Genomic DNA, 19,511 nt, shown 5'->3' with positions numbered 1-19,511 from the left:
TTTCTTTAAATGTGAAAACAAAAATGTACTTGGACTCAAGGATGAACTGATTACATGTTGGGGGTCAAAGGTCACTGTGACCCCACAAAACACATTTGTGGCCATAGCTCCAGAATCTAAACACAAATTATGACAATAAGGGGAGATTGTGACCATATTTTACATTTGGTTGGACACTAAATTGGTGATACTAATCTCAGGTGTTCACCTTGAAGCCTCGGTGACTGTACAGATCTTCTGTGCAGTCGGGTTGAAGATGTGAGTGAAGCATCCATGTTTTAAAATTTGTAGCTTCTTGGCAGCAACATCCATATTTGAGGCATCGTCTACTGTCAGTCTGCTTTATTGGCCAAACATGTGAACACTTAAAACTTCCTCCAAAGTGTTCACTACATATATTATATAAGTCTGGACAGACATGGATGGAGACTGCTACTTGACTGGTTGGTGGAGGCAGACAACTTCAAGGCTGTAATTCTAGTTGTATTTAAATTAAAAGTCATAAAAAAAAATTCAATTTATTTCAGATTTTTTGAATCCCTAACTACGACGATTCATATTTCTTCTTAGTAAACTGTAGCCTGGCTGCGCCAACTGTCACTCGCAGCTTCAGTTTTCTTTGCTGTGAATACAGTCTGGAAACTCGGCTTGTATTAGCATCTGCACATCCACTCTGAAGCGCGGACCAATCAGTGACCAGTGTTGGTGGTAAACTGTGTTTGTCCCGCCCCTCCTTTACTGTGATTGGACGGCTGGTGACACTGACGAGCGCCACTCTCGGTGAACTCTCGGTGACCGGAAAGACACGTTCAGCGCTCACCACAGAATAAACGCTCAGCACCTTGGCACACTACTGCCGTTCATTAAAAACAACTTTAAAAATACGCTGTGCTCAGGAAAAAAACGCTTTGGGAGCTGATTGGTTAAAATGGACCTGAGGTCTACCCCAGTAGGATGGAACGACTGCAAATGATTCTCTTCCAAGTGTAGCCAGACCCATATTCACGGGGAGAAAATCGTGTAGTGAAATCAGGTTGGGTTCGCAAGAGCCCAAGAAACCGTCCTGACAAAGGATTTTAATCAAGTCGTGATGCTAATTGATGATTGGGACTTGGAAAGTTGGACATAATCATACAAAATATAAAAAGAGTTGCACTAGAGGTTAGAATTAGAACTCCCCGTTGTCCTTATAATGTCAAAAATGTAACATAAAGCAGCTCTTGCACACCATCATCACTGATGGTAAATTGATCAAATAGCTACAAGTCAGTCCAGCAATATCAAGCAAATGTCTGAAGAAGGTTACTGTACTGAAATGTTGCTCAAAATAAACTGTGGGGGTCTTATTTAAGAATGCAAGCTGAGAAAGTCTTTCAGTAACTGTGCAGTAGGTCAGCTGAACATGAAAGAAAACTCAAGCTGTCGACAGGCAAGTACAGCACACAGTGTAACAAGCAGTGAACAGTATACTGTATGTGATGTGAATGAATATGTACATGGAGTTAAAGGACCTTAAAGGACAGCAACAACCACTTGTAAATGTCAATTTGAATAAAAACAGTCCAAGTACCAAAATATTTATTTACAAAATACTTACCTCAGTGGTTATTAGCAAATTACAGACCCATCAAATAGAGTATTACTACAGTTTGAAGAAGAACTGAAGTCTATATATACACATACAGTGCATCAGTTTCAGCCTCTTCCTGACAGAACAGCAGCTTTGAACAAACAACAAAGAGCCTGTGATGGCATAAACGCAGCACCCTGAGCTCTGGGGACTCCATGTGTCACATGTATGTGTGGCATCACACACACATTCTCCATTCAGGGAGTAAAGGCACCCAGGGGACAGATCCAGTCACTGCTGAATGGATGTAGCCGCTCTGCTGTCCACTGAGAGAAAGAATGTGCAAACCACCACGCTGGCCGACACTCGGAGCCTCCGGTTGCCAGCAGCTCTGTGCCAGGCTCCAATTAGGCAGCGCTGCGTCCTACACTCGAACAATGGTTCTGTTGGTGGGTACAGTAAGTACCAGGCTTTCCCATGCGCCGTAAAGACGGAGTACATTGCTGAGTCGCTCGCCAATCGTCTACGTCATGTTTCATTGTCAGGCGGACATGCGGACATGGAGACGCAGGCTGCTGTATTCTGGTTGGGGCCACTCGAACGTAGCTTTCACCGAGCACTGTCGTCAGCCAGCACACACCTCTGCAGAAACTCTGCAGCCAGAGATACATGCAGCGATAACCTCGGGGGCCGCGGCGTGTGGCGAGTGCATTTCAGCGATCCCCGCTCGTTCTAACCACGTCCCAAACAAAGCCAACCATGGGGCCGATGGTGCCGAGTAACAGGGGCCGCAAGGAACCACGGAAACCCGCGTAATGACCTCTCACAATGCTGCGGGGACAATTCATGGAACTGCAAGTGGAAATGCTTTGGAGATTACTTTCTCCACATGGCTCCCTGGTCTTTGTGGACTTCGTGGAGGTAAGTGGAAGGAGTGGCGCAGTGATCGGACAGCGTGATAAAATAACTTCTGAAAGTGCTGTGACTGATAAGGCCTCCACATCAAACACCACACAGTAACACCATGTTCCTCTGAAGCAGAAGCCTTTCCCTCAAATTCTCACAGCACTTTGTGAAAGAGGCTCCTCGAGACTTTGAGCCTCAAATACACGCCAAGACCCTTCTCGTTTCTTGTTTTTCCTACTTTACCTCCTCACGTATTTCCTCAAATACCTCCCATGTTTTTCAAACCCTCAAACCACCTTTTGACATTCCTACGGGCTCTGAAGGCGCATTAGGAGCCAAGAAAAAGGCAGCAACATAAACTCCGGCCGTCGCCCTGCTGAACCTCTGGACTTCCTGTGAGAAGGCCAATTCATCTTGGACTTTTCAGTTTTTTCTCATAAATCAGAGCCCGCTGTGTGCCGCCTGCAAACACCTCGGAGGAAGGTCACTGCTGGGCAGGTTACCCAAACAGTCTTGGTCCCTTCACAGACTAAAGTGCTCTATCGCTGGGAGATGGTCTCATAAAACTTTGACTTTGCAATGATCAGACTAAGCTAGAAAAAAAAAATACTATTAACCTTGACAATGGCCTGTAGCAGCCTTTTGGCAAATGACCACTTTCTATCTATCCCTGTAATTACCCCATAAACTGTTCAATAAAGAGTGTCATCAAAGAGCGATCTATAAATTAAAAAAACGCCACTGCACATTCTAAACCACCTACAAATCAGGTCCAGGGCGCTGACATGTCGCTCCTTTAAATGAACCCCACAACACCCAGCACTCGCATTTCATCAAATTCCCCAGAGGTGTTGATTTCCCCACCCAGTGCTCCTCTAACCACTGCGTTTCATAACCGCTCTGTTGCTCCACCAGAGCAGATCCATCAGTCAGAAACTCACTCATGGAAATAAACAAACCTCCACAAACCTCAAAGAACGCTGCCACTCTGTAGAGAGGAAAACAGATGACTGAGATAGCGGGAGAGGGAGAGGCCCGCAGAATTTGAAGGAGAAATGCAGGCTGGAAGAGAGGAGGCCGGGACAGTGAGTGAAGTTCAAAGCCGCCTCACTCCTTTCCTCCCATCAGTGCCGTGGCCCCGTGGCAAAGGGTGGACCGGTGGCAGGAGGGCGGGGGAGGTAGTTAAAAGTCTATCCTCTCACCCCTCCGACCTCCCACGGCAATGAGCGGAAAAACAGCTGTGGGCTGCACACTCCCCGCTCCTCAAACCGTGTCCCGTGGGCCTGAAACACACATATACAAACACACTCAGGCACTCTCATCGGACGTGAACCTGTGGATGCACTTTTAACACATGCGCCCGAAGGTTTTTTTTTCCCCCTTCTCTATCTCCAACACATGTGTACACTCAGGTTATATAACTTTGAAAAAAAAAACAAAAAAAAAACAGCACGTCGATGACCTTTCCTACTAACTACGGCTTGGACCACATTTCAAGGGATGCGATTAGTAGACAGGCATTACACGCTGGAAACCGAATTAAAAGGCTTCTCTCTGTCTGGAAGTTTAAGTAGCGCGTCTTTTTTCTCATTTAACATGAGACATCTGCCAGCGGGGTTTTCAGAGGTCAATCCATTCGACAGACTTCACCACAGAGCTGGCTCACTTTGGTTCCAATGAACTGGGTGACCAAGTTGATGCGCTGTCTGCTTCTATATAAATGTAAAGCACTCTAGCACCATTATGTCACTTGTTAGTGATCATTTGCTGCCAAAAACTTAAATCCAGATGCAACATTTTAAGAAAAAGCTGGTATTCTTAATGAAGTTTTTATATTTTAATTTGTTGCTGAAGTGATTATTCAGAGAGTCGAAGTGAAACCGGAACTTTCAGCTTCTGTTCCAGGAGTAAGAAAACATCGTTCAAACACCCACTGACATTTACCACTTCGCTAATAACTCAGATCACAGCCTGGAACACGGTCTTTCTCTACAATGTGTTGTGTCAATCTAATAAATGTGTTCAGTTTTATTGAAAAATGATCTAATATTGTTCAGTCAATACTAATTGTAACATGACAGACTCTCAGGGTTGTGGTTACTTCAGACTTGTCTGTAATAACAGCAGGAGGAGAGCAAATATTGTTGAAGTTTGTGGATGACAACAAATTATTATGAAGTAAGTATACCAATGTTGTTGCACGTGTATTTTTTTTAAGAAGGCTGTCGTTTTTCTGTGCTCAAGAAGTAATCAGTGGAACTTTGGTAAAAAATGACACATTAAGCTAAGATAAGATAAGAATTCATTAATCCTGCAGTGGGGAAATTTGGTCATTTCTGGCAAGTGCTGTAAGGGATGCCGATTTGTCTTAAAAATCAGAAAGTAACCCCCAGGAACACAGTTCGTTTTGTTACCCAAACAAATTTAACAAATGGGAGAATACATTAAGTTAGTGCTTAACATAGTAGAACCGAGGCTACCCGGGACCGGACATCTGAACTTTAGCTTTCTATAAAGCAGTGCTTGAAGTGCTGCTCTGAAGTTACATTTTCGTAAACAATCCCTTAATTAGATAAAGAGAACAAATGGCACGAATACATTATAATCGGTCATCTATTTACTGAGGAGAATAATTCAATACGACATATCTTTAAGTGGCAAAACTATGCGAACCTCCAGGATTAGAAGTTAATTTGAAGGTGAAATTAAGAGTCTGGTATCGAGATGATAATCAGGTGAGTGTCAGCGCCCTGTTTAATGTAAAGACAAGTGATCTTTTGTGGAAGTGTCTCATGCGATGACCAGAGATTTTTGAAGACCTCAGAAAAAGAGTCGTTGATGCTCATTAGGCTGGAAAAGGTTACAGAATGATCTTTAAGGAGTTTGGACTCAACCAATTCACACACAGATTGTGTACAAATGGAAGAAATTCTAGATAACTGCAACCTTCCCCAGTCGAACCAACAAAGATCACTCCAAGAGCAAAGCATGAAGAGCCAGGACAACTTTAGGCCTCTCTGGACAGATGAGCGACATGCTTGAAGAAAGGAAAAAAACTGCAGTCCAGCATAAGAACCTTATACAAACTGTGAAACATGGTGGTGGTGGTGTCATGGTTTGAGCCTATTTTTGCTGCATCTGGGTCCTGATGATTTGCTATCATTAATGGAACAATGAATTCTGAATTACATAAGCAATTTCTAAAGGAAATGTTCAAACATCTGTCTCAAGAGAAAGTGGGTCGTGCAGCCAGACAACAACCCAAAGCACAGTTTAATTAAAAATAAAAATCCGGTTTTAGAATGGCCACGTCAAAGTCCTGACCTCCGTCCACCAGAACTGTTGCGGAATAACTTGAAGCATTTAAATGAGGAACCTCCCACCATCCCAGAGTTGAAGCTTGTCAAGTACGGAGGAATGTGCCAAAATACTCCACGCCGATGTGCACGACGGATCTACAGTTACTGGAAACGCCGAGTTGCACTTATTGCCGCACGAGGGGGTCACGTCAGACACTGAAATCAAAGATGAATTTTCCTCAGTAAATAAATGACCAAGTATCATATTTCTGTCCCATTTGTTTAATTGGGTTCTCCTTATCTACTTTCTGGGCTTTTGTGAAAATCAGATGATTTATTAAGTCATATTTATGTAGAAATATAAAAAAATTCTGAAGGGTCACAAACTTTCAAGCACCATCAGAGGAGATGAGATAAACATAAAGCTATATACCAACCCTTGAACTTCCACTCGGTTATTACAAAGAGGGAAATATTCATTTTTAGATTAAATAAATTAAAAAAATATCTTCTATTTAATTTCACTAACTTACACTATTGTACTTTTCAAATGTTCTCATTTTACCTCAACTTTAATTATTCATTTAAAAGAGCTTTACATTAGCTACAGTTGACCTTGTATAGTGACAACATGCTAAAACAATGGGTAATGTGACTGATTTGTTTTACTCGGTCTAGTGTTGATCAACTATAAGTTAGGGGCAGAATGGGAAGAAAAGCCCTGATTATTACAAGGTGGTTAGCTCCAATGATAACTTTGAAATCACACCAGAAAAATAGCTTAAATTCGCTTTTTATTGTTCTTTTATTTGGCAGTAAATCACAGCGGTGCCGCCGTTCCACGACCAACGGCGTGGACCAATCAGCCAATCGTGGTTTACATAACATGACGTGTGGTATTAGCTACTAATGTTTTCAGGTGAGCTAACGAGCCACCAAGTGTTTTCATTTTCCTCGTAAGATTTCATCCAACACAAACAACCAATCCCTCTTGCCCCGTGTAAACGTTAACGATAACGTTATCTCACGAGAATATAGGAAACGTATCTTTTAAACAGATTTTAACATTTATTTTAATAACATTATATTTTCTCGACACTTATTTTTAACTGTAAATGTTAAATGCTGTATTCTGCTACTCTTCAGCTGCCTCTTGTTGCTCTTGAAGTGTATACAGTTTTCAGTTCCACCCATATTTCAACATTAATATGATATAAATTTGATCCCGAATAATTTGCTGTAAGTGCAAACAGATGTCTTGAGTGTTGATGCTGATAACATCTCGAATCAAACAAACCTGTAAAAACACAGTCACAGCTCCTAAACAAACATCTGGCAGGACGCACTTCTACACTATTGCCTTTAATTAAAACCGTGTGGAAGTCGACAGTAAAGTACAAAGTCATCATTCCCTTATTTCAGGTCCCAAACATCTGCACATACAGGCCTCAGTAGCACCCTCCAGTGTCCATGTTCAGAACTACAGTCCGGCCTCTGCAGCCGCTGCCTCGGCTCTTCTCACCTTCTGGGTCATCAGACAGGAACTCCGAAGAGTTGCCGTGGCTGCATGAGTCACTGATAAGAGAATGAGGAAGAGTCCTTAGCTCGTCTTTGGCTGATTTTTATTCTTCAAGGATTCTAGCAGACCTTTGATCCTCTCACTGGCTGGCTCCCGTCTCCTTTTCTTGCGACCTTTGACCCCCGCGACCTGCGACGGCAGGAGCAGGGTCGCGAGTCCCCAAGGTGTGGCGTCGTCGCCTCCGCCGCCTCCTCTGGGCGTGTTGGCTTCAGTCTGCTGGAGCAACCAGGAGCTCTCCTGACACAGAACCACGAAGCGGTCCAGCTGGGTGGCGTTGACGTTCTTGCTGACGTTCAGCGAGGTTTCGAACGGGTTCTGGATGTGCAGCGGCGCCACCTCCGGCTTGTTCTGCTCTTTGCCCTGGAGACGAGGAAGGGGACAGTACTGGCAGTTGAAAACACATTTGTGAGCAGCAGCAGCAGCAGAAGCAGCAGCCGCCGCGAGCCTGCATGTTCTCTATTTTATGGTCCATCTATCTCGTTGGTCATGGTTTTAGCTCTGTGCTGCTGTATCTGGGGCGCGCATATCTGACTGGAACACCTCTCTGCAGGCGAGCAGATGGCAGAGCGAGAGACATGGACATGGCTCTGGAAGACATTTTCACGTGAGTCGTGAAAAAGGATAGGAATTTGCTCGCGGCGCCTAAAACAATGACAGAAATGAGCCGGGCCGAGTTCGCGACTGAAGCATCAATGGTGCATATTTGCGTCTTGTAGCCGTGGCCATCAAATGAACCATCAAAATGTGGGTCAGAGAGAAGTCAAGCACCTTCCTTGGCACTTTGCATGCTTTATCCTGCTGAAAACCTTACAGTAAAGGGGCGGGAAGGATAAAAGGATGGCGCGGTGGGAGGGGTGGGACAGAAGATGGCAACATAAAGCCATCAATCAGAGGAAGGGAGCGAACCGGAGAATTGTAGCACAGTAAAGCAGATTTATGTCTGTTGCTCTGCTGGTGAAAGCCTATCGGCTCGGGTCACGGCCGCAGTCTACCTGCAGGCTTCCTCTCCTCTGTCAAACTTCATATTAGTGTCATATATTAGGCTGCAGGGTCTCTCGTTCCAACAGGTATCAATTCATTAAACTCCCAAGCACGATCAAAGACCCTGCATCTCATTACATGCCACCAAAACCTACTTTATCAGCATCATTTCAACTGGGAAGAGAATGATGTGGTAAGTGGGATATTATTCACTGTTGCACATGTTAACTAGTGGGTTAATTAACCATCCAGTACAGGTAGAGAGGAAAAGTGTGACTTCCACTGTGGAAGATGTTTTACAAACGGACAACAACAGGATAAATCTGCATCTCGACTAAACAAATATTAATTTGTTTACACTTAACATAACAGAGCTCTTAATTGGGATCTCAGCTCGAGGGCGCCAGGCTCCTGTGGGGCTCGCATCAATCACACAAGACAAGGACGGCTGTCATCTGTGTGTGTGGGAAGACGCCATCCCGCCAACGCTTATTACCAACAGATTTCCCTGCTGGAGCTCAGCTGGGAGGAAAAGTTGAAAGAAGGCTGAGCCGATTTTCCTCAAGTGCTGAAGCTCTTTCTGAAAGAGTTTTAATTCCTGTTCTGGATTCTCAGTGAAGGACAGGTTTGATTTTTAAGTTCAGTGAAAGAAATCCACTCAGCAGGGCGGCCGGAGGATGTGGACGGAACATCTGGAGAGTAGAGCCGAGCATAGGACGGAGAAAATCTGAGTTTGAGAGATGCAATAAACCAAAAACATCTCTATTCTTTATTTGTTGTATAAACTTTTCGCATAAACCAGGAGGATCCCCTATATTTTACTTAAATACATTTTTCCCCACATATGTTTTAAAATAAACCTTTCAGTGCTCTGCTGTACAACTGATGACCCTGGTTTGTACTCCCGTGTTTAAGGGGCTGCACTATAACAACTGCGGCTACTTTTGAAAGGGTCAGAGGTCACACTACATCAGGGCTACAGTGTCACCTGAGATACCATGAAGGGACTGTGATGAGCTGCTCGTATTGTCCCCCCTTAAATATTTCTTGTGTTGGTTCGTTGAGAACAAAGTGATCGTCTCCCATCCAAGAGAATACAGCCAATATCACTGTATAAATGAACGAACACTATAATTGCACATCTGCTGGCTCCTCCTCAGCAATGAGGTAGTGAAAACCTTTTAAAAACTACTTACAGGCAGCTCTGCTATTAATCTTTATATGTCGCTCACCATCACTCTGTATTACAAGTACGAAACAATGTGCATTTGTCCAGAGTTGCAGAGTTGATAACCAGAAAAATCTGATGCTCAAATAAAAACGTGAACCTGTGCTGACCTCGGCAGAACTCCTGTTGATCCACTGCACTCAATCCACATCCAGTTTATCAGTAACGTTCTGTACTGACATTTCTTTTAACTTATCAGCCAACATACACCAACACTAACGTTTGTAAAATATATCATAATGTGTATTTAACGTGAAGGTTCCTCACAGCTTTATTCAGATGCGACTGACAGAGAAGTTACGGTATGAGATAACCTCGCTGCTGAAGCATTAAATAAAGACCAGTGTCATCGTCAGCGCGCATTTTCTCCTCAGCCTATTTTATAAATGTCCTACAGTCTTTCATCAGGGTCATCTGTGGAGCCTAAATCTGTTGCTTTCACAATAAAGGTGCTCTTTGGACAACTGCTGCTGGATTTTTGGTCATTCGGACATTTGCAATAAAACGATACAAATTACATGTACAAAAATAAAAAAGTAACATCAGTTGATTATTTGTGGCCTTTTTTTTTTTTTTTTTTTTTTTTTACATATTTTTTATATCCACTAATCGGACATGAGAAAAACCTTTTTAAAAAGTAAAAAATGCTTTGTTCAGTTTCCTGGATTATTTAACTGACTTTTCTCTGTGTACAGACGAGATGATAAATGAGCAACACTTTTTTTTTTAATCAGGCAAAAACATGTAATTAATCTTTCTCTGTATGTTTGAGCTTGTGCCGCTGCAGTCTTTATTATTATAAAGACCATGTTATTACATGGTATCATTCAGGTCATAACTGATTTAGGAATGTTCTGATCCACCAGACCAGCATGTCAACTGTCCTCCCATTTATGTAAAAGGAGGGTTTGAATGCGAGCATCTATTTCAACTTGCACTCAGCTTAATGTTCAGAAGATAACTGTGACTGGGAGACATTACAGGAACACTCCAGATAATCCTACCTACCTTTCTGATATTTATGGACATCCTGCTGAGTGGAAACGTGGCGTAGAACTCAAAGAATTCACCCAGCAGTTTCTCTGAAAGAGAGGAAGAGAAGTCAAGTCAGCACGAAAGCCCGCTGACACCAACGGTACCATCTATCAAAAGGAGCCGGCGCCCTGCGGCCCTGATTCTGTCCTCACCGAGTGTCTCTGTGTTGCTCTGCGGCTGGATCTTGCTGAAGTCGCTGACAAACGTGCAGTCGTTCCCCTCAATCACGCTCTTGTCTGCGGGACCTTGTGGGGATGAGAGCGGACACAAGGTAGAACGGCTGCCTTTACACGCCTATGATGGCCATAAACAAGACACAGATGGATGGTAGCGCTGGATTCATGGAGGAAACAGAGCGACACAGAGGGAAGGAGAGAGAGCACGTGTGTGTGTGTGTGTGTGTGTGTATGACGGTGGTCAACAGGAAGAACAAAAATGGCGCGGATCGCGTCCTTGCACCGCTGGTTTACGTCTCCAGCGATGCCCTTGTTACCAGTCTCCTTCAACACTATCAGACTGGCGTGTGTGCGTGTGTGCGTGCGTGTGTGTTATACCGCTGTTTAAATAGCTGCCTCTATACTCACACGTGTGTCTGGAGGAGGCGGGGTCATCGACCTTCCCAGAGTGATGGGCCTTTTATTGTCCTGTAAGCACTCTGTGAGATAGTCTGAGCTAAACGGGGCCGAGGAGGAGGTGGGGTTGTTGGAAGGGGGTTTTGGGGGGGGGGGGGGGGGGGGGGGCAAATTGCTTTTGGAAGGCAATTATCAGGCAGCCAAGGTGACAGAGGGAGGGAGAGAGTGGACTCGCGGGCAGACCGGTGTGTTGCATCAAAGCGACACACTGGGCTCCACCTTCAGTCCACACACACACACATATATATATATATATATATATATATATAAACAGCTAATAAACAGGTGAGGGATGACCTTAAGGCTTCTCCAGAGCCAATATGAAGGTCACTAGGATTGCACATATTAAATAAAACAAGTGAAGACAGTCCAGGGCTGCGGATGAAGGAAGTGTGTTGTGTTTTCGAGCTGCCGGATTCACACCGGTCATTGAATGCTGCTGTTGGCTACAGCTCTGTTTCTAAAGTCATGGACACATCCAAGAGGCATTAAAACAAGTCCTGTGCGATCATCCTTGCACGTCAGAGCAGAGATACTCCGGGGGAGTGGTTCCCAAGCTATGGTCGCGGGACTCCACGAGGGGTCGTGAGATGCAGGGAAAGAAAAAAGCATATTTTTACCTTTGAAAACTACATCAGTGTTTTGTTGAAGCGGTCGCCGCCGGCAGACACGTGTGTGACGAGGTGGAAAACAGATAACGCCTTATTTACAAGGCAAACCCTCGACCACTTCCTGTCTTGTTATCCTGATCATAAACTAAAGTCCAAAGGATTGGTCTAAAGTTAAAATGCTTCCTTCATTAACTCAGCTATTTTCAGGGAAATACCACTACCTGCTTTGAAACTCTGATCCCGGTCATTACAGAGGTTCACCATTCATCTTAAATCAGATTTTTTTTTCCCATAACAGTCGATGTTATCCAGATCTTCAATCAGGTCATGTAATAATACTTGCACATTGTTTTATATTATTGTTTTTATGAAGGGGGAAAAAAAAAAGTGAATTTGTGTTTCCATATATCTCACCATTAAAGACTGATATGTTTGAGAGATATGTTTTCATAATTGAGTAGAGGAGGTTGTCTATAATCTGGCAAGATCAGAACCAGGATGGTGAGACACTGATTTATAATTTGAAGAAATTTGTGCTTACTGCCAAACAAAAACAAATGTTTTATTCACATAAGTCCTGGAAATCTTTTAACCACTACTTTTGAATCACTGTAATGAAAAGCAAATATATTATTTATCTTTCTAAAAGATTAATGTGGCTTTATGGCAATAGAGGGTGACGATAAAGTGGGGTGGCGGTGGTGGTGGTGCTGATAAGCATGTTTTTCTTCATTTTTCAAACGAAGTGGGATGTAAAGTCCGCCATATGTCAACGACGATGCAGAAATTTGCTGTGATTTCACAAGAGGATGAGTCAACAACGCTTTGAGAAGCAACCTATCTCATCAGAAACTGTGACTTCTGCTGTTTCATTTGAAGAGTGGTGCATTGTAGTTTGAAAGTCGGTGAAGGCATTAGTAAAGATATTTCTTTGCAGATGGTTGAGCCGTCTTCATAACACGATTACTTTGTTGTACAAATACATGACTCTCATCATTACAAAGCTCCAGTTCGGCTCTCTTGTTTTATGTTGTCCGTATCGATGCAGCGAGGAGTTCGTGAGTCTTTCAAACAGGAGTAGAGGGTGTGGGGATGGTAACGATGATTAAATGTGATGCGACTTCAAAATGATATTTCTCACAAACACTCTGTTGCATAGACCGACAACTACTATCGTTGGAAAGGTCAAGTCGTGCTGTTCAGTTGATATGTGCTGCACGTCGCCGTGAGGAAAACTTCCTCGATTCAACCGAGAAGAAGGGATGTGGATTTAGAAGCACTGCGTGTCTGTAGGGCTCTAAAGGAACTAAAACGATTAACATCTAGTCATTTAAAATTATTCAAAATTCTCTGGAAACAAACTTAATGTTTTTCAGCTTCGGACTGTTGGTACCAGACCTCAGGCTGAAACAAACGATGACTGGCAGTTTTCACTATTTTCAAATATTTTACAGATTAATAAGTACAGATTGATTAGCTGAGAAAATAAGGATGAATTAATAATCAAAACATGTTTTACTTTTAGCCATAGATTTGTTAGCGTTTTGCTCTTAAACATGTGACAATCTGCAGCTTTGTCTTTCTCCTATTTGACAGTGAACATAACATTCTGGTGTCTGAGGCTGCTAGTCTGACTTTATAAACTCATCGTGAACTGAAACATTTGTCCACAGGCAGGGACACTGTCCTGGAGGCTGGTGTCTTACACTCCACGTCCAACTTCCTTAATACCAAAACATTCCGTTGATTCATTCATTACATTCCGATGGTTCTTATTTGTCATTATCACATCAATAATCATATATCTAATGTGTCAGTCTGACTGGAGCTGTGCACTCCGCTGGAAAACCCCTCACTGCCTCCACTGTACTGAGTGTTTGCATGTTTCTTCTGGGTAGACTTTCCATGGAAGCATTTGTCAGGCTGCGATTGAAAAAACACCATATCATTTTGGAACTTCTATACGTCAGAAAGTCAAATGTTCAAACTGTTTTTCTTATAAATGTATCTTTTTTTTAAGCACAGGAAACTGGATTGTCGCAAGCTGTTTTGATGTTGCCTTTGTTGTTTTTACACTTGTGAGGCAACAGAATGAGTAAATGTTGTGTGTCATGAATGACGTAAGAAGATCCAGAAGATGTGGTGTGACATTTTAAGAAATAAGAAAAAACTAAGAGAACATCTCTAAGATCAAACACTAAACGCACATATTGACCTGAAAATCAAAAACAGATCCCAGACTGTGAGTGGGCGGCTGGTACCTGCGAGGTCCCGGAGGTGGTCCAGAGTGGGGATGATGGGAGGGCTCCTCTTCTGCAGGAAGAACAGCACCATGACTGTGAGGGAGAAGTTGGTGATCCAGGCTCCGGGGATGCTGCTGGTGACGCCGTGAGTCCGGGCCCAGCAGCGCACGGTGAACACCAGGCTGCGAACCCGCGGGTCCAGCCCGCCATACAGGTAGAGCAGCTCTGTGCTCTTCATCGCCACCCTGTGGAGAACAATGCAGGGAGACAACTGCTGCTGGTTACTACTGTGCTGCTTCTTTTAATAGGGATATGTTCACTTCAGTTTCTGAAACTTGCAACACAAACAATATTTAATGCTTTTACCTTAAATAATTGAGAGTACACGGGTTTCCTATTTTAGTAAAATATCTTTATGTGTCCAGTTATGAAATGCTTACAGATCTATGATATAAAAACACCAGCACAATGTCAGTGGTCAGTTAAACTGAAACCACCACTGGAGAGCAACGTTTAGCCACTAACTCGGCCACAGTCACACACACACAGTCACACACACACACACAAGGCAGGAAATTGTTGCGCTCTAAAGATCTCATAGCAGATTGTTGATGTGAGAAAAGTCCCCCTCACATCCACCCACGGTGTGCGGTTAAAGTCCTTTTCCTTCGAAGTTGCAGAAAGGTTTTCTGTACATTAGCAGGTGTGTACGTGTTTGTGTCACACACCAGCAGGTTGTAAGGGAAAAGTGAAACACAAACAAGCCCCCATTTTGGCCCTCTTGTTGAGTTTCACTGTGGCAGGTATACAACTGAACAGCCGCAGCACTTCCTGCCAGAGTCTGGTTTCTGTTTGGGGTTTTTGCAACGCCAGTGAGGCCAAAACAATATTCAGGACAATCAAAAAGTAGCAGTTTCTGTGAAGCAACACGACTGTGACCGAGTCAAAAATGACCTTTCAGGACGCGACATTTTGACGAGATGAAACTGACCTATTCGTTACTCAGGCACTGCAACACCAGATTCACATCACAGCACCTTTTCACTCTGTGATAATATGGAGGGTTGGCGTGTGCACAGGGTGGATACCTGTTGTTGGCTGTGAGGTCACACTGAAAGCCGGAGGGCTGGTGGGCGAAACGGACCAGAGGGCATCGCGCGTTGAGAATCTTCTGCACCCCCACACAGCCCGGCCCAAACTGGTCCACGCACTCCCCGATAACGGACAGGATGCTCTGGGTGACGGCCCGCTCCGAGTTGGCCCGCTTCACCTGGTACTCCAGGGACAGGCCTGACTTTGGCTGCAGACACGGAGTTTAGAGAGGTTTAATAATCCTGAAATCACGTCATAATTACTAGCTCATGCACTACATTCACATCACGCTGTCTGATTTGGCTTCCAAAGTTGTCACTGCAGCATTTATGAACTGTGCTTCACAGAGTTTCATAGTTTCTACTAAAACAAGTTCAAACACAAGACACAAGGCTTTGAGTTTGAAGTGAAAGTTACAGAGAAACAGCAGCTGACTGTAACATCTCACGAGGCTGATTCTGAAGTATCTGAAGTCTCCCTACAAAGTGAACTACAGCACTTTCATTATGTAAAGAAACGGGAAGGAAATCAGCACCTTCATAGACGAGCAGGGATTTAACTGGCATGCACTACATGAACTGCTGCACTTTGGGAAACCAGAATATTTACAACGCAGCGAGATTCATGACGATAATGATTTCCACATTCACTTAACAGGGTTCCTGCTCTACCTCTTGATTTCAAATTCCCTAACTAACAAACAAATGAAATAGAATTTCCAAGACCTGTAACGAAGGATAATCTTTCCCATCTTTGTGCTGATCAGACAAAATCCAGCCCCATTATTTTATTACCAGCAATTTTCTAGCTTTATTTACTAGTTGGTATTTTCACTACAAAACTTTAATTGTTTTTTTTAACTGCTTAAACAATAAATTGAGCAAAATAAATGGGACCAAATTTAATGAATTTTCTCGGGTTGTCCACAACTTAAGATTCTTGTTCACTGGGCTGCAGCTGAGCAGTAAAGGGGACAGCATGTTGCTGTGAATGTGAAGGGCTCCCTCTCCCACATTTTAGTAGATCAATAGTTTTACAAACATCACATCTGGCTTTTCTGTCATCTCCTCTTAACACCTAGTCTTTGAAGTCATTGTTATGTAACCAAAACTCGAGAAATTTGTATTTTCCTGGCATGTTTTGCCTTCGTTGGCAGCAACAGGAAAAAGCACAGCTTGACCGCGGTGATTGTTGACGAGAAGGAAGGATAAAACCATTCAATAAACACAGGAAGTCAAACAACAGTATATAGAAATATACCTAATGGAAAGTAGTACATTTTGATTAATGGTAACTAAAATTTAAACATGTTACAAACAAAACTCCATGATGATGATGAAATGCCCGGACTTTCCACATCTGGAAGACTTTTTAAAATTACACGATTTTACAGAGAACCCCGAGTTAATCTGCAGATCATTTTCTCAATTAACTGTTTAGCCAACTGGTTGTAAAACTAGAGGCTGGGAATTGGAGTCACTGCAAGAGTGGTGTGGATGAGCAGGTGACATATATGCCATGGAGCGAAGCTGAATGATTATATTTAAAAAACAAACACGGAAGTGGCCTGAATTATTGTATTGTATTGCATTATCAGCCATAACATTAAAAACACTGACAGGTGACGTATTGAGTATAATACAAGAGTCCAAGAATAACTCTTCCCTTCATGAAGATAATAATGTTCAGTTGTTATAGAATCTGATTGGAAGATGTGTTGGTTATTTTTATTATTATTATTATTATTATTATTATTATTATTATGGAGACTGTAATGTTTGGTGCTGTTGAATTGCACTGGGTCATACTGACAGGTGTTTGTAATATTTTGTTTTATTAATTAAATTAATTTGGTTAACAGTCTCCAAAATGACCATTAAAACAAATCATAACCTCCCTGAATCTCATTGAACAACAACTGAACATTATAATCTTCTGGAACGGAGGATTTATTGCCGGGATGTTGGATTAAACTTTATGATTCACCAGTCAGTGGTTTTGATGTTGTGGCTGATTGTTGTAGATCCTTATACTGTTCAACCAAACTGTTCATGAATGATACAAATTAAGTCAGTTCATGAGTGGTGAAGGAGGCATCAACTGTATTTGGTTTCTGAAAGGAGACTGGACGAAAAAAAAAATAATTCCAGATCTCCTGGTTTAATCTAAAATAAGTGAAAAATCCAGTGAATTTCCTAAAGCTTTCACTAAAATGTTGTCTGTTTTTTTGTCTGACCAACAACCAAAAAAGAAAATGTAGATTAGACCGATATAAACTACAGTAAAGTAGAAACATCTCAAAACTGAGACGCAGGAACCACGATGACAATGTCACCGTTTCTGTTTGACTGAATGTTTGCCTGTACATTAGGCCAAACACATACCAGTGAGAATGTCTGGCAGTATTAATGAAACATTGCCTGTTGGCTTTGCTGTTCACAAATAAACTTCGGCTAGTCTAAAAACGCAGATTAAACCCTCCAATCCTTCATCATTACCATCTTTATATTTCGCCCACTGATGCCGTCCAGATCCAGAAACATGTCCAGGTCACAGCCAAGCTTTCCGAAGCCGTTCACTGACGAGCCAAATGGTTTGATGGTGCATTCTGGGAAATAAGCAGCAGCGATGTCCTTCAGCAGAGAGCAGACGAGGAAGCGCAGCCTGCTGTTCTCCTCTGTGAGCTGATAAGCTTTAGTCAGGGAGGCTATCTGCTGGTCTACCTGAGGGGAAGTGAGGAGACAGAAGATGCTGAGCACAAACATTTAAACTGATTCAATAACGTATACATAATCAGCATTAGACCTGCAATGTAAAGTGACATTTTTGGACGTGATAACCAAACTACTTACACTCTCCTCTCTGGACAGCCTCTGCGTGAGCTCGTTGATGGTAATGGTGGTTTGGGGTTGGCACTGTTGGCCTGACAGCTGGTTCGGTGAGTCGAGGTTTCTGAGTGACAGCAGTCTCGATTTAAAAGGCACCGTGGACTCATGGCTGACGCTGGGGATGGCGGCTCCTTCAAGTAAAGAGGCGACACTTTCCCGGTCGGAAAACTCCACTACAGCGTAAATGCCCTGGAGAAGAAACACACACGATTACACCATCAAACTGAATTCTTAGAGTATGTTGGAAAACAATGCTGACTCATCAGAGGACCTCCGTCTCTCACTCACATAGCTTTCATAAAAGAAGTATTTCTTGACGTCTCCATGTTTTGATAAAAACTTGAGGAACTTTTTCTCATTGGTTCGGGGTTGGCAGCTGATGAGAACAGATCGCTCGGCCTGTTCTTGTCTCTCCACTTGAAGACTGTGCAAAGACTTGCGCTCTTCCTTTTCATCTGACAACAGAGAAACCAAAATATCAGTAACAAGATTTTTTACTTGAGGGAAACATTTTATTACTTCTCATAGTTGCGCTGTGTGGTGCCATACAGTTTTTGCATGTTAGACGTATTGGTATTAGCTGTTAAAGCACTGTTTCTTAGAGGTGTGGGGTTTAATAGTCCCAGATTGTAGAACCAAACTTCATCCAAGAACTGTCCATTTTAAAGTATTTGGCACTGTTAAACCATTATATGGATTCCCATATTACACTCACAAGTTCCAAATATTCCATAGCAGGTCTTATAAACTCCTTGATTTGGAAAACAAATATCATCCACGAAGCATCAAGTGTTGTGTGTTACAAAATCTAATCTTAAAACAGACAAGAGAATCCCTTTTGGAGAATATTTTACTGAACGAGGACTCATTGGTCGACACATTAATGCCGAATTTTACGTACACTCTAATGATTTGTATCAGTGTTTTATATTCTATTAAATACGCGACACGTTTCGGATAACACCGAAGGCGACACAGAACGTGTCGCTTTCCCAACGGAGTTCGGATCGACAGTCACTCGACAGATAGCAGTAAGTAGGTTAAGGGTTAGCCTGAAGGCTAACTTGTTTATTAACAGCTTCACTAACCACTTTCTTCTTTCCGAGGTGCGTCAGCTCGGGCAGCAGCAACAACGTCTGTTGCAATACTTCTGTGAAGAAATGTGTCGACTTTCTGTAAGCACTTCACAAAGCTACCCCCTCCCCTCATATGTAGCCTGCACACAGCTAAGGAGGACGCCATTGCTGCTCCAGATGAAACCGACAGGCGCATGCGCATGGCGCTGTCTACGGCAATAGAGACGTACCAAAAAAACGAACACGACGTGGAGATTTATGAAGACTTAAAAAAATGCATATTAATGTCTAGATCGTCTATACATTCCCGTGTATTTAAATATCCTCTTTTTCTTATTCAACGATAAATGACCTTAAATGTGTCTCTTTGT

General features: G+C 42.8%; 1 protein-coding gene across 1 annotated transcript; it reads right to left on the bottom strand.

Annotated features, from left to right (window-relative positions):
* Positions 1–6,417: 6,417 nt before the first annotated feature.
* On the bottom strand, positions 6,418–19,315 carry mtpap (mitochondrial poly(A) polymerase). The gene is made up of 9 exons (XM_069151304.1): positions 19,153–19,315; positions 18,353–18,519; positions 18,029–18,253; positions 17,675–17,899; positions 15,173–15,384; positions 14,103–14,329; positions 10,751–10,843; positions 10,572–10,645; positions 6,418–7,714 (listed from the first exon to the last, which is right to left on the bottom strand). Exons 1-9 carry the CDS (start codon positions 19,304–19,306, stop codon positions 7,376–7,378), a joined length of 1,716 nt encoding a protein of 571 aa, XP_069007405.1. The 5' UTR covers positions 19,307–19,315; the 3' UTR covers positions 6,418–7,375.
* Positions 19,316–19,511: the final 196 nt, after the last annotated feature.

The sequence above is a fragment of the Embiotoca jacksoni genome, unplaced genomic scaffold (assembly GCF_022577435.1).
Source record: "Embiotoca jacksoni isolate LCO1_2020_lvr unplaced genomic scaffold, fEmbJac1.0.p SCAF_17, whole genome shotgun sequence".
In the NCBI taxonomy this organism is placed as follows: domain Eukaryota; kingdom Metazoa; phylum Chordata; class Actinopteri; family Embiotocidae; genus Embiotoca; species Embiotoca jacksoni.
Note: the sequence above shows the minus strand (reverse complement) of the source record. Positions and strands in the feature narration are given on the sequence as shown.

What these genes read in the sequence shown, in the direction of transcription:
- mtpap (XM_069151304.1), bottom strand. Translation starts at nt 19,306, where the DNA reads ATGGCGTCCTCCTTAGCTGTGTGCAGGCTACATATGAGGGGAGGGGGT. An exon ending in ACCTCGGAAAGAAGAAAGTG is followed by an intron (nt 18,520 to 19,152) that starts GTTAGTGAAGCT and finishes CTCTGTTGTCAG; the next exon opens with ATGAAAAGGAAGAGCGCAAG. An exon ending in ACTTCTTTTATGAAAGCTAT is followed by an intron (nt 18,254 to 18,352) that starts GTGAGTGAGAGA and finishes TTTCTTCTCCAG; the next exon opens with GGCATTTACGCTGTAGTGGA.